General features: G+C 42.9%; 1 protein-coding gene across 1 annotated transcript; it reads left to right on the top strand.

Moving 5' to 3' along the window:
- The first annotated feature begins 13,194 nt into the window (after positions 1-13,194).
- Positions 13,195-14,160, top strand: LOC133749981 (olfactory receptor 2Z1). The gene has a single exon (XM_062179350.1). It carries the CDS (start codon positions 13,195-13,197, stop codon positions 14,158-14,160), a length of 966 nt encoding a protein of 321 aa, XP_062035334.1.
- Positions 14,161-17,726: the final 3,566 nt, after the last annotated feature.

Raw genomic sequence — 17,726 nt, 5'->3', positions numbered from 1 at the left:
CAATCCATGACCATGGAAGATTTCTCCATTTTTTGTTATCCTCTTCTATTTCTTTCTCTAAGGTTTTGTAATTTTCATCGTAGAGATCTTTAACGTCCTTGGTTAAGTTTATTCCAAGGTATTTGATTGTTTTTGTAGCTAATGTGAATGGGATTGACCTTAGAAGTTCTTCCTCAGCCATGGCATTGCCTGTGTATACAAAGGCTGTTGATTTTTGTGCATTGATTTTATATCCTGCTACTTTGCCAAATTCTTCGATGAGTTCCAGTAGTCTCTTAGTAGAGTTCTTTGGGTCTCCCAAATAAAGAATCATATCATCCGCAAAGAGGGATAGTTTGAGTTCTTCCTTCCCAATTTGTATCCCTTTCATTTCTTTTTCTTGCCTAATAGCTCTGGCCAAAACTTCCAGAACTATATTGAATAGCAGTGGTGAGAGTGGGCATCCCTGTCTGGTACCAGATCTCAGCGGAAATGCTTCCAACTTTTCCCCATTCAATAGGATGTTGGCCGTGGGTTTTTCATATATTGCTTTGATTGCATTGAGGAATGTTCCTTCCATACCCAGTTTGCTTAGAGTTTTCATCATGAAAGGGTGTTGTGTTTTATCAAATGCTTTCTCTGCATCTATTGAGATAATAATATGGTTTTTCTCCTGCACTCTGTTAATGTGTTGTATCACATTGATTGTTTTGTGAACATTGAACCATCCCTGCATATCAGAGATAAATTCCACTTGGTCTGGGTGGATAATCTTTCTGATGTGTTGTTGCATTTTATTGTCCAGAATTTTATTGAGGATTTTTGCATCTATGTTCATCAGGGATATTGGTCTGTAATTTTCTTTCAATGCTGCATCTTTTCCAGCTTAGGAATTAAGGTGATGCTGGCTTCATAGAAAGAATTTGGGAGAATTCCCTCTTTTTCAATTGTTCTTTATAGTTTGAGAAGACTTGGAGTTAGTTCTTCTTTAAATGTCTGTTAGAATTCAGCAGTGAATCCATCTGGTCCTGGGCTTTTCTTTGTTGGGAGGGCCTTTATCACTGTTTCAATTTCTGTGTCAGTTATGGGTCTGTTTAGGTTTTCTATGTCTTCTTGGTTCAATTTAGGTAGGTTGCATGTTTCCAGGAATCTATGCATTTCTGATAGATTTCCCAGTTTGCTGGCATACAAGTCCTTGTAGTAATTTCTGATGATTCTTTTTATTTCTGTGGTGTCTGTTGTTATGTTTCCTTTTTCATCTCTGATTTTATTGATTTGGGTCTTTTCTCTTCTTTTTTTAGTTAGTTGGGCCAATGGGGTGTCAATTTTGTTTATTTTTTCAAAAAACCAGCTCCTCGTTTGGCTGATTTTTTGGTAATTTTTTTTGGATTCAATCCTGTTGATTTCTTCTGTGATTTTAATAATTTATCTTCTCTTACTAGATTTGGGTCTGGTTTGTTGCATATTTTCTAGGTCCTTGAGATGAATTGAAAGCTCATTTATTTGGTGCCTTTCCAATTTCTTGATGTAGGCACCTATTGATGTAATCTTTCCTCTTAACACTGCTTTTGCTGTATCCCATAAGTTTTGGTATGTTGTGCTGTTATCCTCATTTTCTTCCAGAAAATTTTTGATTTCTATTTTGATTTCTTCTATGACCCAGTGTTCATTCAGGAGCATATTGTTCAATCTCCATGTGTTTGTATACTCTCTAGGGATTCCTGAGTTGCTAATTTCCAACTTCATTCCCCTATGGTCTGGGAAGCTGCATGGTACATGGTATGATTCTAATTCTTTTGAATTTGCTGAGACTTGCTTTATGGCCTAGTGTATGTGGTCAATGCTAGAGAAGGTTCCATGTACTGCTGAGAAGAATGTAAATTCTTTATGTGTAGGATGAAAAGTTCTGTATATATCTGTTAGATCCATTTGGGCTATAGTGTCGTTTAAATCTACTGTCTCCTTGTTGATCTTCTGTCCTGTTGATCTATTTCTGAGAGTGGATTGTTGAAGTCCCCCAGTACTATTGTATTGGAGTCTAAGTCTCCCTTTAAGTCCCTTAACAAATCTTTTAAATAAACCGGTGCCCTGCAATTAGGTGCATATACATTGATAATTGTTATATCTTCCTGTTGAATGGATCCCTTAATCATTATATAGTGCCCCTCTTTGTCTCTCCTAACAGTTTTTGTGTTAAAGTTTATGTGTTCCGATATTAAGATGGCTACGCCTGCTCTTTTTTCATTTTTGTTGGCATGGTATATCTTTTTCCAGCCTTTCATTTTCAGTCTGTATGCATCTTTTTTGGAAAGATGTATTTCTTGTAAGCAGCAAATAGATGGGTTTTGTTCCTTAACCCAATCAACCAATCTATCTTTTAACTGGACAGTTCAGGCCATTAACGTTCAATGTGACTTGATTAGTAACTTTGCCCTGCCATTTGCCAAAGATATTTTCTAATATATGCTTTGAGTTTCCTGTGATGTTTCCTTCCTTTACCTTCTTTCATATTGCTGACCGTGTTTCTGTGTTTCTGTATGTAACACATCTTTAAGCATCTTTTGCAGGGCTGGATGATTGGTGACAAATTCTTTCAATTTCTGTTTGCTTATGAAAGGTCTTTATTTTACCTTCATTCACAAATGAGAGCTTTGCAGGATATAATATTCTGGGCTGGCAGTTTTTCTCTCTTAGTACTTGGGCTATTTCTCACCATTCCCTTCTAGCTTGTAGGGTTTCTGATGAGAAGTCAGCTGTGAGTCTAATTGGAGATCCTCTAAGAGTAATCTGATGCTTCTATCTTGCACATTTTAGGATCTTTTCTTTATGTTTCACTGTGGTGAGTTTGATTACAACATATCGTGGTGAGGATCTCTTTTGGTCATGTTTACTAGGGGTTCTATGAGCTTCCTGTACTAGGATGTCTCTGTCCTTCTCCAAACCGGGAAAGTTCTCTGCAAGTATCTCACTAAAAAGGCCTTCTAATTCTTTCTCTCTCTCCATGCCTTCAGGAACTCCTAGAACCCGAATGTTGGGTTTTTTTAATAGTATCCTGTAGATTCCCAACCATATTTTTTAGATTTCTAATTTCCTCTTCTTTTCTTTGGTTTGACTCTATACTTTCCTGTGCTCTGTCTTCTAAGTCCAATATTCTCTCTTCTGTTTCACTGACTCTGTTTTTAAGGCTCTCTAATGTGTTTTTCATTTGATCTATTGAGTTCTTCATTTCATTTTGATTTCTCTTTACTATCACACTTTCCTGTTCTACTAGTTTCTGTGTTTCATTTTGATTCCTCCTTAAGATTTCATTTTTGAAGGAGATTTTCTATCCTGTCCAGTAAGGAATTCTGTAGCTCAAACATTTGTTTTTGAAAACTTCTGATTGTTCTTATCATAAATTTTTTGAAATCTGTATCTTTCATTTCTTGCATCTCATCATCTTCATAATCTTGGCTTGGGGTGTCTTGTTCATTTGGGGGTGTCATAACATCTTCCTTGTGCGTTTGTTGCTTGGCATTGTAGAGATATTCTTTGGATTCTTCTTCCCTTGCTGTGATGTTTTTTCTTGTTATACTATGACTGTATTAAGTGGACTGTCTGCTTTTGATGGAGCCTTAGAGGCTTGAGATGGGTGTGGCCTGATAGTTCTGTTTGCTTCCTCAGGGTTAAGGGTGTGCCAAACGTGACACTCCCAGGTTAGGCATGGTAAATCTCTCTCTCTCTCTCTTTCTTTTTTCTTTTTGATTCAAAAGGGAAGTAATTCCAAACAGCTGAGTGATATACCCACAGGAGCCAGTGATCGGAATCTCTTTCCTAAGGACCACACAGGGAATCTGTGCTGCCCTCAGTATGGGCTCAAATTCTCCTGCAGTCGCCCACTGGGTTGCCAATGTTACCGAATTATAGCATCTCTGGAGAGTACTCACGTGAATTCCGTGAGTTCTCTCCCCCACCATCTCTTTTTTCACAGTCTCAGTTCATTAGCACGACACATTCACTAGGTCCTAATCTCCTGTTATTTCACCCCTCCCTCTAGAGTCAAGTTTTTGTGCTTGGCTGAGGGCGGGTGCAGACCTGAGGTCGCCCCGCTTATGATGTATGTCCAAAATGGCGCCTGCTCTTTGTCTTGCTCGCCTTTGAGAGGTGAGCGGAGAGAGAAACTTGTGTCTGTATCGGTCACTTTTTTTCCCTCTCTCTTCTAGATAGCCTGGTGAACTTTTCCCCACGGGGTTTCAAACCTCATTCCCTCTAGTCTCTTTCTGCTTGCCTGCTGGTGTCTCGGGCTATTGAGGTTCGGCTCACCTCATGTTCCAGCGCTGGTGTTTTGATTCTGCCGCAGGTGTCCCGAACCGTGGGCTCCCACGCTCTCCACACAGGTCCACTGTGAATCACTAGTTCTGGAAGAGTTTCCTCTGCTGTTTCATCCCCTACTCTTCCTTGAACCTGCAGTATCTCCACTTTTATTAAACTGTCTCTTCCCGGACTATCAGTGTGCTCCCTTCCTATTCCACCATCTTGCTGCTCCTAAACTTCATTAAATTTTAATAAAAATTTATCTGAACAAGACATGGCTTTACAAGCAGGCATTGCTCCAGACTGAAGATGGTTCAGAATGCCCCCACTTACAAGTGGTGAACCGCATCTCCAATCAGAGAAGCAAGAAATTCCATGCAGGGATGACTTGACTTGTTTAGCTGGACTTTGCCTCATTTGGACATAATTTGGCAGCCTTCACTTTGGGATTGGCCGAGGGCTCAGCTGCTGTGATTGGGTGAGGCTCTGTTGCCTGGTTACCAGAGTATACTTCTAGGCTAAGTCATAACTTCTTTGCAGGTCAAACTGGGTTGCAGTTTATGGGGTATGGAGGCTGGCTTTGGACAAATTTCATCACCCAAGTATGGAGACAGGTGCATCCCAATTTATTTCAGTTTAACAACTCTCTGACTTTACAGTCAACAGCACAATGACTTTTGGGGGAATGAAGCCTCCTGTTTTTTCTGTAAGGCACATCAAAACTTTATTTTAAAAAAGATTCATTTATTTGAAGAGGAGAGATAGAGAGAGAATCTTCCATCTGCTGATTCACTCCCTAATGTCTGCAATGGCTGGGGGCTGGTCCAATCAGAAGCTGGGAACCAGGAACTCCATCTAGGTCTTCTATGTAGGTTGTAGGGGCCCTAGTACACTTGGGTCATACTTCACTGCTTTTTCAGGCACATTATCAGGGAGCTGGATTAGAAGTGGGGCAGCTGGGACTCAAACTGATGCTGAGTTGTGAAATGTCAGCATTGCAGGCAACAGCTTAGCTCCCTGTGCCACAGTGGCAGCCCCAGGACTTTCTTATGTTTTTTTTTTAAAAGATTAATTAATTAATTTGAAAGTCACAGCTGGATTGAAAGTGGAGCAGCTGGATCTCGAACCGGCGCCCATAGGGTATGCTGGCGCTTCAGGCAGGGGCGTTAACCCACAGCACTGACCCCAAGACTTTCTTTATGTTTAGAAACACTAGACAGCACTTCAGTCAGGTCTGGGCTAGGATAAAACCAGGAGCCAGGAACTCCATCCAGGTTTCTCACATGGAGTTGTACCATCTTCCTTTGTCTTCCCAGGCACATTAGCAGGAAGCTAATGCTCAGAAGTGGAGCAAATGGGATTCAGACCAGCTCTCTGATATGGGAAGTTGGCATTGCTGTTTCACAATGCTGCACCCCAAGACCTTCTTAATTGAGGAAGTGGAGTGCTGAGTTTCTGTGCAAACTCCTTACCACCATAAAGACTAACTTGATTGCTGGCTTGCAAAGCAGATTGCACAATGAATGTTAAATCCAGCTTGTAAGACCTGGTTGTATGGAATGCCAGGTTGAGTAGCTTGAACCAAGCTCACAGGTAGATAGTGATGAGATCAATTACTGATGTCTGCCATGGGCTTGGAAGTTGAGAAGGCTGGCATGACCCAAGATCGTTTCTGATGGCCACTACCCACTATGTATCAGGGACTCATCATGTATCATTTTTTAAAAAAATATTTATTTATTTGAAAGAGTTACACAGAGAGGAGATCAAGAGAAAAAGAGAGAGAGAGAAAAAGAGAGAGAGGTCTTCCATCCACTGGTTCACTCCTCCAGATGGCCCCAATGGCTGGAGCTATGCGGATCTGAAGACAGGAGCCAGGAGCTTCTTGGGTCTCTCACATGGGTGCAGGGGCCAAAGGACTTGGGCCATCTTCTGCTTTCCCCAAGGCACAGCAGAGAGCTGGATTGTAAGTGGAGCAGCCAGGACTCAAACTGGCACCCATATGGGATGCTGGCACTGCAGGCAGTGGTTTTACCTTCTATGCCACAGTGCTGGCTCCCATGTCTCACTTTTGTTCCTGCTTCCCTCTGGTTCTACCCTGTTGCCACCTGTTTGACTCAGCTTTATTTTAAGCAATACTCTATTAATCTCTCTGCCTTGCCCTTGAGAGAGTCACCTATTACTTCCTGCAGTGCCTCTCTGGCCCTTGTCCTTTCTATGGATAACATCATTTGCACTAGAACCATCCACCTCCACATCGCTGCTTCTCTCCAGTCTTGGAGACCTCTCAAGAAGGGTTTAGAGGAAGAATTGTCCCAAGCCAGAGAAGCTGTCAAGTGGCTAACTGTCCCTTCACCATCACTGCCTCATTTTTTAACTCAAAAGAAATCTCCTGGGCCAGAGCTGTGGCTCACTAGGCTAATCCTCCACCTGTGGCACTGGCACACCAGGTTCTAGTCCCAGTTGGGGCACCGGATTCTGTCCTGATTGCCCCTCTTCCAGTCCAGCTCTCTGCTGTGGCCCAGGAAGGCAGTGGAGGATGGCCCAAGTCCTTGGGCCCTGCAACCACATAGGAGACTAGGAGGAAGCACCTGGCTCCTGGCTTCAGATCGGTGCAGTGCGCCGGCCATAGTGGCCATTTGGGGGGTGAACCAATGGAAGGTAGACCTTTTTCTCTGTCTCTCTCTCTCTCACTGTCTAACTCTGCCTGTCCAAAAAAAAAAAAAAAAAAAAAGGAAAAAAGAAATCTCCTGGACATCAGATTTTGTGTGTGTGTGTGTGTGTGTGTAGCAATGGATACACACATATCCTTCTCCCAAACAAAAGAACTTAGATGTTTGCCATACTGATTGATCTACATTGGCACTACCCATTCCCCTTGTGGTTAATTGAGAAATTTTTTCCCACAATCCTCCAGGGATAACCCAAATATCAAGGGTTCTAGGCTTTCATTGCAACTAATTTCTTCTTAGCAAAAGGAGGACCCAGAGGGTGTCTGATGCAACTGCTCTCCCTGGAGTCCTCATCCCCAGATGATGACGTCTATATTTGCACAGACTGAGTGCACAGTGCTGGTTAAGTGCAAGATGCTGGAATCCAGGTAGGTTTTATCAGGGACTATCCTCGAATGAGGTGTGTTGACATGTTTATGGGGGCACTGAGTAGGGTCACTCTGCATTCAGACCCTGGTGAGAGGGGCTTGTGGAGATCTTGGGGGTCCAGGTATGATTTAAGAGTCCAGATCACAGTGGCAGGATGGGTTCAAACAACTGCTGATATTGTTTTCCACAAGCACATTTTGCCTACCGAGTTTATACAGGTATTTGGATGTGGAGATGGATTCTTGCCTCTCTCTTTGACTTTTGCCAACTTGTGGGCAGAAGTCTGGTAGTTAGGCCAAATAATGCACATTATTTTTTTTTCTGTATGTTGTCACTGTTGTGAACCTAAGCGGATTGGACACAGATAATAGGTGGCCAGCCATGTTGACTTCCACAATAAGAAATATTGCAAGTAGTAAGGGGTGGGTACCTGACTTTGGACATGGATCTAAGACCAGCACAACCTATCTCACATGTAGGTTGGGGGCACCTTCAGCTTCCCTTCTGATCCCCGGGGAGTAATCCTCAGATTGGAACTTCAGGGCAGCCTATTTGTGTATTAACTTCCAAGAACAGGCAGTATCCAGAATAGAGACAGCTCAGAATTTGAAATCAGACAATTGGGCATTTCAATCCCTCTCTCTCTCTCTCTCTCAAAGATTTATTTATTTATTTGAAAGAGTTACAGAGAGGCAGAGGCAGAGAGAGAGAAAGAGTGATATCTTCCATCTTGCAGTGGAAGATATCTTCCACTGCAACAGCCAGAGCTGTGTTGACTTGAAGCCAGGAGCCAGGAGCTTCTTCTGGGTCTCCCACACAGGTGCAGGGGTCCAAGGACCTGGGCCATCCCCTACTGCTTTCCCAGGACATAGCAGAGAGCTGGATAAGAAGTGGAGCACCCGGGACTCAAACTGGTGCCCATATGGGATGCCAGCACTGCAGGCAGCAGCCTTACCCACTATGCCACAGTGCTGGCCCCAAGCCCAACCTCTCTTAATAGCCATGTAACTTTAGGTAAGTCATCCTCTCTTTGACTCTTTGTTCATAATACCAGTTCAGACAAAAATATTATTTCCCTAGCAGAAAATATTCATTCAACAACTATTTATTGGGAAAGTTCTGCTGTGGGTCCTTGAGCTATTGTATTTAGACAAGGGAAAGAAACAAGGACTACCCTGTAAACCATCATGTTGTTGCTTGGTTATTATGGTGACCAAGGATCTAGATCATGCCTGGTAATAGGGTCAAGAAAAGAGAGCTTTAAAATTTATTTATTAGAAAGGCAGGGGAGAGAGAGAGAGAGAGAGAGAGAGAGAATATCTTCCATCTGCTGACTCACTCCCCAAATAGACACAATGGCCAGACGGCCAAAGCTGTTCCAGGCCAAAGCCAGGAGCCCTGTAGCTCCATGTAGGACTCCAACATGGGTGGCAAGGCCCCAAGTACTGGAGCCATTCTGCTGCTTTCCCAGGTGCATTAGCAGGGAGCTGGATTGGAAGTAGAGCTGCTGGGACTGGAACTGGCTTTCCAATATGGGACACCAGCATTACAAGTGGTGGCTTAACCCACTGTGCCACAACACTGGCTCCTAGACAAGTGAGTTTCACTGGCCATAGGAAGATAAGTAATGTAGCTCCTTTCCCCTATTCAGTGGCAGCAAAGAGATTCCAGATACAAATACTGGCATCGTTGAAGCAAATGGGAAAAGAGAGTGATAAAACCCAGCTCTAAAACTTGTCCAAGGAGGTCCCCTTTCACCCAGATGAGGATTTATTTAGGATTCACTCTGAGATGCTTTATCCAAGGTTAAAATCATAGTGACTATTTCCAGCTCTGCTTGGCTGACTATGGGGCAGGAGGTTGGGTGACTGGAAACAATTTTTTTCCAACAGAAGTTCTTGGGGAAAGAGCATGCCAACAGCTCAGGAATCAAAACTGTGCTAGAGGAACTGCTGGCTACAGATCTCAAGACCCGGAGCCTTTTAAATTGTATTCAGCTACAACAAAGGCAGTGGGACCACTTGGGAAGGAAGGGTGAGCTTGTGGGAGTCTGACACCAGCTGAACATCTTTGCAAAAAGAATCAGAAGACCCAGCGGTGGGGCAATCACACTGAGCTCAGACTCAGGTGTCCACCTGCAAGACTCTGGTGTCTTAAGGCAGATTCTGGGGAGCTATTGGCTTATTTTAATCCTACTCTTGAGTTCATTCTTTTAACCACTTGTCCATATAACTCCCATGCTCTAGGCCTTCTGCCTGGAACAATCTTCTTTCCTCTAACATCTAGAAAACTTCCACTTCATCTTCAAAACTCAGTTCCAATGTCTCAATGAAGTCTTCCCTGACGCCATTCCAGCCATCTTCATCCCCTGGATACCCAAAGCATCACAAATACATTTCTGTAACATTTTATTTAAAAAGAAAAGATTTTAAAATTTATTTGAGCTGGCGCTGTGGCTCAATAGGCTAATCCTCCACCTGCGGCACCAGAACCCCAGGTTCTAGTCCCAGTTGGGGCACCAGATCCTGTCCTGGTTGCTCCTCTTCTAGTCCAGGTCTCTGCTGTGGCCCGGGAGTGCAGTGGAGGATGGGCCAGGTCCTTGGGCCCTGCATCTGCATGGGAGACCAGGAGGAAGCACCTGGCTCCTGGCTTGGGATCAGTGCAGCACGTAGCGGCCACTTTGGGGGTGAACCAACAGAAAAAGGAAGACCTTTCTCTCTGTCTCTCTTTCTCTCTCACTGTCTAACTCTGCCTGTCAAAAAAGTAAAAAAATTTCTTTGAAAGGTACTGTGACAGAAAAGGAGAGACAAGAGGATATCTTCCACCCCTTGGTTCACTTCCCAAATGCCAGCCACAGCCAGAGTTGGGCTAGGCAAAATTCAGGAGCCTGAAACTCCATTCCAGGCGTCCCACATATGGGGCAGGTACCCAAATACTTGGGTCATTATGTTCCATCTTCCCAGACACGTTAGCAGGAAGCTGGGTTAAAAGTGGGCACACTGATGTAGGATTCAGGTGTTCCAGCCCACAACTTACATGGCTGTGCAATAATGCCAGCCCATGCATTTCATTTCTGATCAGACTATTCTGAAACAATTTGGACAATGCTTATGTCCCCTCTCATACTTTAAATTCTGCAACTTTACTCTCTTTTGTCCTTGACTATTTTGGAAAATGCCACCAGTGAGAAACTCTACTCCATTGTTGGTTGGAATTCATTCTTAGAAAGTTCTTTGTTAGGGTAAACCATATAGCTGGATTCATTGTCCACCCCTCTAGCATGAGGTAGTTGATCCTACTCTGTCCCTTTTAAAAAATCCCTTCCAACACTAAGAACAGCAGTCATTTGTGCCAAGAGGCTCCTTCAACCTTGACCTATGGTGGACCCAGCTACAGAACATCACACACCTCACTGACTGCATTTCCATCTTTTACAAAGATTCTGTTCATTTATTTCCTGTCATAGACTACTCATGGAGACTGTGGGGCCCAGGGAAATTGAGATCTTTCTTGGGTGATTAACCTACAAATACCTTATGCCCAGCCCAGTGCATGACAAATTTCGTTGAGTACATGATGACTTGGGTGTGATAATATGACAAATAACCAAAGGAGGCCTTGAGTGAGGAATAACTCTAATGGAAGCCTCATGACAGGACTCAGGGAGGAATCCCAATAGAATCTACTTGTCTTTGAGGGGCCAACGTTGCTGCTTCTTAACCACTTAACCACTCCAAGTTGAGGACAGACATTTGTGGGGTCCTGAACATTGTTGGGAGTTGTGGGTTGTGTATTTCAGAACAGTCTAGGTTTCTCCAGGAGCCTGGAGGTTGTCAAGGAAATGAAGTAGTCCTGATTTAAGTGTACAGTGCCTCTTGGTCCTTGGTCATCTTTTTTGTTTACTTTATTTACTCAGGAAATATTTATTAGAGGTATAAAATCTTCTAGGACTAGTGTCATATAGTAATCCTTGAAACTGAGTCACACTACTTACAGGATTCTAGTCTACCATCCAATACACTGAAGCCACCAATAATAGCTGAGCTTATTGATAATTGTCCCTCCAACCCTGGGCCACTCAGCTCCCAATATGCTGTCACCTATACTGCTGTCACAATGCCTCTATGGTTGCAATCTTTAGAGTCACACCCTCAGTTTGACCTCAGTGTTGGCTCATCGTACTTTCTCTTTGCTCCAGATTCTCATCAAGGAATTTTCACAAAGGCCCTTCTCTGTTTTCTTGCTTGGCATGTGATCTATGACCCCTTACTTCACCTCCCAGCCTATTTGGAATCTCATCACTGCTTTGGCCAAAGGATCCTTGGAATGGGGACCTTGAAGCATTCTGTTAGGACTATGTTACTTTAACTTGCACTCAAAATTTTGACTGCAAAATCATTTTTAGTTTTTAATTTAATGTAAATTTAAAAAGTGGTTAGCTCTTGACTAGGATGTGGCCAGGTGTCTCAATCAGAAATTCAAGTCACTTCTTTCTCATCTCATGCCTGTAATAGATAGAACTAATCAATTAAGGGATTTTCCCTCCCTCCTTTCCTACTGATCTTAGGCATGGCCTCATACCTCAATACAACATCACAAATAAGCCAGTCCCAAAAGGACAAATGCCATATGTTCTCCCTGATCTGTGATAACAGAGCACGTAAAAGGTAATCTATAGAAGTGAAATTAACTCTCTGATATGCAATGATTTTGAACAGCCCTTGTATCAACTGTTGAAGAACAGTTGTTTTTTTAAAATACAATTTGTTGAACTCTTTATGTAGTATAGAGTTAGTTGTGTATGTATAAAGTTAATTGAGAATAGATCTTAGTAAAAAATAAGAATGGGAATAGAAGAGGGAGGAGGAAGAGGGGTGGGAGGGTTGGGTATGGTGGGAAGAATCACTATATTCCTAAAATTGTACTTATGAAATATATGAGGTTTGTATTCCTAAAATAAAAGGTTTCTGGGGAAAAAAAGACAATATCACAGGCAGCCACTACCAATTGGTGATGATTGGCATGGGGGATGAAAAGGGTTTACTTTTTATTTGTTGAACTCTTCATTTTGTAGAATGATTAAGCTTTTAACTGCAGTGTAAATTAAAAATGTTATCTAAAAAAGAATGATTTTATATAAAAAAGGATGGACTGATGCTTTAGATGATGCAATGCTTATAATAACTACTTAGAAAATTGATAAAGGCAAAATATAATCTTTTTTTTTGACAGGCAGAGTGGACAGTGAGAGAGACAGAGAGAAAGGTCTTCCATTGATTCACCCTCCAATGGCCGCTGCGGCTGGTGTGCTGTGGCCAGCGCACCACGCTGATCTGAAGCAAGGAGCAAGGTGTTTCTCCTGGTCTCCCATGGGGTGCAGGGCCCAAGGACTTGGGCCATCCTCCACTGCATTCCCGGGGCCACAGCAGAGAGCTGGACTGGAAGAGGGGCAACTGGGACAGAATCTGGTGTCCCGACCAGGACTAGAATCTGGTGCGCCGGCACTGCAGACGGAGGATTAGCCTATTGAGCCATGGCACTGGCCCAAAGTATAATCTTAATGAAATAATTTAAAATATACATAATATTTTATAGGCTAATAGTAGACATTTATTTACGTATAATAATTTTGTCTTTCATCAAATTATTCTTTTCAATTAAATTATTATTTTAGTATATTATAAATTCTTTTGGATTTTTTAGAGACAATTTATGAATAAAACTATTTTATTGCTTCCTCTCTAAAAAATTATTTGCTGTACATACTCAGGTGTCTTGCCACAGTCTCTTCCTCCTCCAGCTAAAGTCTTTTGTATAAAACATGAGGCATGTAAATGAATCCGTGTCCTCGGAGTTCATTCTGGTAGGACTCTTTAGTCAGTCAGGGCCACGTCAGCTCCTCTTCTCCCTGGTGGCTGCTATGTTTATCACGGGCCTTTTGGGCAACACTACTCTACTTTTCTTGATCTGCATGGACTCCCGGCTTCACACACCCATGTACCTTCTGCTCAGCCAGCTCTCCCTGTTGGATGTTGGCTTCCCCTTGGTCACCATTCCCAAGATGGCATCAGACTTTCTACAGGGAGAAGGTTCCATCTCCTTTGGGGGTTGTGCAGCTCAAATATTCTTCCTGACATTGATGGGTGTGGCTGAGGGTGTCCTGCTGGCTCTCATGTCCTATGACCGTTATGTTGCTGTGTGCCATCCCTTGCAGTATCCTGTGCTCATGAGGCATCAGGTGTGCCTGCTAATGGTGGGTACCTCGTGGATAGCAGGTGTGCTCAATGCCTGCATCCAGACATCCATCACCTTGCATTTCCCCTACTGTGCCTCCCACATCGTGGACCACTTCTTCTGTGAGGTGCCAGCCCTGCTGAAGCTCTCTTGTGTAGACACCTCTGCCTACGAGTTGGCACTGTCCACTTCTGGGGTGCTGATCCTCATACTTCCACTTTCCCTCATTGCCTCCTCATATGGTCACGTATTAGGGGCTGTTCTACGCATGCACTCAGAGGAGGCCCGAAACAAGGCATTCACCACGTGCTCTTCTCACATCACCGTAGTGGGACTCTTTTATGGTGCTGCAGTGTTTATATACATGGTACCTAGATCCTACCACAGCCCATACCAGGACAATGTGGTTTCTCTCTTCTACAGCCTTATCACCCCCACACTCAACCCTCTCATCTACAGTCTGAGAAACCGGGAGGTGCGGATGGCTTTGATCAAAGTGCTCAACAGAGCTGGGCTCAGGTCAAAATTATGTCCACCCTGGAAACTGCTGTGATTCCAGTGGTCCTGCATCCAACCCATCCTTTCAAAGCATTGATTGGTGGTGCAGCTGCTGAGCCCTTCTATCTAAGGCTGAGTGCCTGTCCATTTCCATCCTGTTCCATGACTCATCAGGTTTATGTTTTCCCCCATGGACTGCTGGAAAGTAAGGGTAACAATCTCAATCACGTTTACTATGTTCTTTCTCTAACAATGCATTATTTCCAAGAATGAGAAACCCTATTTTGTAAAGTTGAAATTTCTCTGTTACTGGATTGATAATTATACTAATTAACATTTGTTGGCCAGTTGATCTACTAAGTGTGTTATTTCATTATTATGACAGCTTTGAAATATAGGGAGTAGTATGAGGGTACTTCAACAAGCTCATGTATAATGGAATTAAAAGACAATTTAATGCAAAAATATTTGATATCCTTGGATAGTTTTATCATTATATGCACTTTACATGAACGTTTTCTTCCTTTCTTTCTTTTTTTTTGACAGGCAGAGTTAGACAGTGAGAGAGAGTCAGAGAGAAAGGTCTTCCTTTTTCTATTGGTTCACTTCCCAAGTGGCCACTACGGCCAGCACATTGCGGCCGGCGCACTGCGCCGATCTGAAGCCAGGAGCCAGGTGCTCCTCCTGGTCTCCCATGCAGATGCAGGGCCCAAGGACCTGGCCCATCCTCCACTGCACTCCCGGGCCACAGCAGAGAGCTGGACTGGAAGAGGAGCAACTGGGACAGAATCTGGTGCTCTGACCGGGTCTAGAACCTGGGGTGCTGGCACCGCAGGTGGAGGATTAGCCTAGTGAGCCATAGCGCCGGCCAACATGAACGTTTTCAAGACTTCTCTTCTTTGTATTTCAGAAATGTTTTTATGTAGCAACACAAAATTTTACTCTACTTTTACAAACTTTTAGAAGTCCCCTTCTGTATTTTATGTATAAGAGAAGACTCAAAAAACTCAATGGTGGTCATGCTGTAACAAGGTGGAATAGACATGTGAACTCATAATCTTCTTTTGCCTAAGAGGGCTCTCCAACTATTGTGGTTTGGTTATCAAATTATACAAAAGGTGAGAGAGAGAAAGGCAGAGAAGGAGAGAGAGAGAGAGAGAGAGAGAGAGAGAGAGAGAGAGGGAGAGAAAGAGAGAGGAGAGAGAGAAACAAGAAGGGTGAAAACGACATTTGGAGGACTATCAGGTTCTGGAAGATTTAAATCATTGTTTTGAAAGGTAGGTGATGGAGGCATTAAACTCAATTTTATTCATACCATGTTTGTTAAAATTTGGGGTTTACTGTTGACCAGAATCTGGCTTTTGTCAACAGCCACTTAGTATTTCTTTTGGAGGAGGAGGCAAATTTCATTTCTTGTAAACAATTATCCAGCTCTTGGACAAGATTCAACTTAAAAAATCTTTTAACAGCTTTTTTGAGGTAAGGTTGATATGTAATAAATTGCTTATATTTAAGATTTAAAATTTGATGAACTTTCAAACACACACATGAAATAATCACCGCAATCAAGACAGTGAAAAAAATATATATTCATCACTTCCAGAAGTTTGGTGGTATTCTTTACTCGACCTTCCCTTCCTCCTTCTGCAAGGAACTATTGATCTGCTTTATGTCACCAAAGCTTAGTTTTCATTTTCTTGAGTTTTACACAAATAGAACCATAAGTATATACTTTGGTTTGGTTTCCTTCTCTTGGCAAAGTATTTTGAGTGTCATTCATATTGCATTTATCTCATTACTCTCACTGGAGGGATACCACATTTGTTCCAAAAGCAACATCTTTGGACTAATGTTAATGTGGAAATCTTGTTCCATTATTTCGCCTATTTATGTCTTGCATTTCTAGTAGGCAACATATATTTGGGGCATGCTTATTTTATCCAACCTGAGGATATTACCTTGATTTCAAAACCAGATAAGGACATGATAAAAAAGAAAATAGCCCAATATCCTTCATAAACACAGATGCAAAAATTCTCAACAAAATACCAGCAAACTGAATCTAGCAGCACATCACAAGGGTCTTTTATCCCAACCAATGATAGACGCTCACTGTAGCCACTCTTAATCATTATAGTTCTGGAAGTTTTAGCCAGAGCCATTAGGCAAGAGAAAGAAAGAAAAGGCATACAAACAGGAAAGGAAGAAGTCAAATTATCCCTGATTGTATATAACATGCTTCATATATAAAGAAACCAAAATATTCTACAGAGACCCAGCCCTGGATAATATGAATCTGCTTATGTTGTACAATTTGAATCACATCCCTTGTCATCTTCTGTGACTGATTTCTTTCACTTGGCACTAATTTTTCTAAGTTCTTTTCCATATTGTACACGTATCAGTCTGTAGTGTACTTTTCTTATAATAGATCTTGATCTCTTTTTGGTATCTCTGGTTGCTCAAAATAGATGGGAATATTACAAGGGTACTTTCTTTAATATTTTGGACAATGTTTGTAGGACTGCCATTATCTCCAACTTAAATGTTTGTAAAAAAAATAATCAGTGAAGGGTCAGCGCTGTGGCTCACTTGGTTAATCCTCCACCTGCGGTGCTGGCATCCCATATGGGCACCAGTTCTGGTCCCGGCTTCTCCTCTTCCAGTCCAGCTCTCTGCTGTGGCCTAGGAAGGCAGTGGAGGATGGCCCAAGTGCTTGGGCCCCTGCACCTGCTTGGGAGACCAAAAAGAAGCACCTGGCTCCTGGCTTTGGATTGGTAGCTCTGGCCGTGGCAGCCATTTGGGGAGGTGAACCAACGGAAGGAAGACCTTTCTCTCTGTCTCTCTCTCTCACTTTGTAACTCTATCATGTAGTGGAATGAGAAGGCCATGCCAAGATGGCTGCTAGCAACAGAAACTGCCTGGCAACAGGCTGTGATTGGATGGTTTCGGAAACCACATGACAACGGAGCCTGACTGACAACAGGCTGTGATTGGATGGCTTCAGAAACTGCCTGGCAACAGGGTGTGATTGGTTAGGGCATAGACTGTCCCTTGACCAGATTGGCTGCCTTGGCTATATAAGCTTCTATAGCAAATGAAATAAACGAGTCTGCAGGTTGCTCGCCTCTGGCCTGCTTTCACTGGACTGTGAAAGCACCGAGTCTGTGTGGTGACTCCGTGCCTCTTGCCCCCACCACGCTCCTCCTCTCAGAATGAATCCACTTCTTTCTGTCTCTCTCTCTCTCTCTCTCACTATCCACTCTGCCTGTCCAAAAAAAAAAAAAAAAAAAAAAAAAAGAATGAATCCACAGCGACACTGTCAAATGAATAAATAAAAAAACCAGTGAAGATTTCATAGACTTTCCTTATCTTCCAGGGTCTGGGTTCTAGAACCAACAGGATTTAATCATCCAAATTTTTTTTTTAAAAAAATATTCCTGGGTCTGGAGTTGTGGTGTAGTGGGTAAAGCTACTGCCTGAAGTGCCGACATCCCATATGGGCCCCATTTGAGTCCCAGATGCTCCACTTCCCATCCAGCTCTCTGCTATGACCTGGGAAAACAGGGTTCTTGGGCCCCTGAGCCCGTGTGGGAGACCTGAAAGAAGCTCTTTGGTCCT

This window comes from Lepus europaeus, chromosome 20 (assembly GCF_033115175.1).
Source record: "Lepus europaeus isolate LE1 chromosome 20, mLepTim1.pri, whole genome shotgun sequence".
Taxonomy (NCBI): domain Eukaryota; kingdom Metazoa; phylum Chordata; class Mammalia; order Lagomorpha; family Leporidae; genus Lepus; species Lepus europaeus.
Note: the sequence above shows the minus strand (reverse complement) of the source record. Positions and strands in the feature narration are given on the sequence as shown.

Excerpts from the sequence above, each read along its gene's own strand:
- LOC133749981 (XM_062179350.1), top strand. The coding sequence starts at position 13,195 with ATGAGGCATGTAAATGAATCCGTGTCCTCGGAGTTCATTCTGGTAGGA.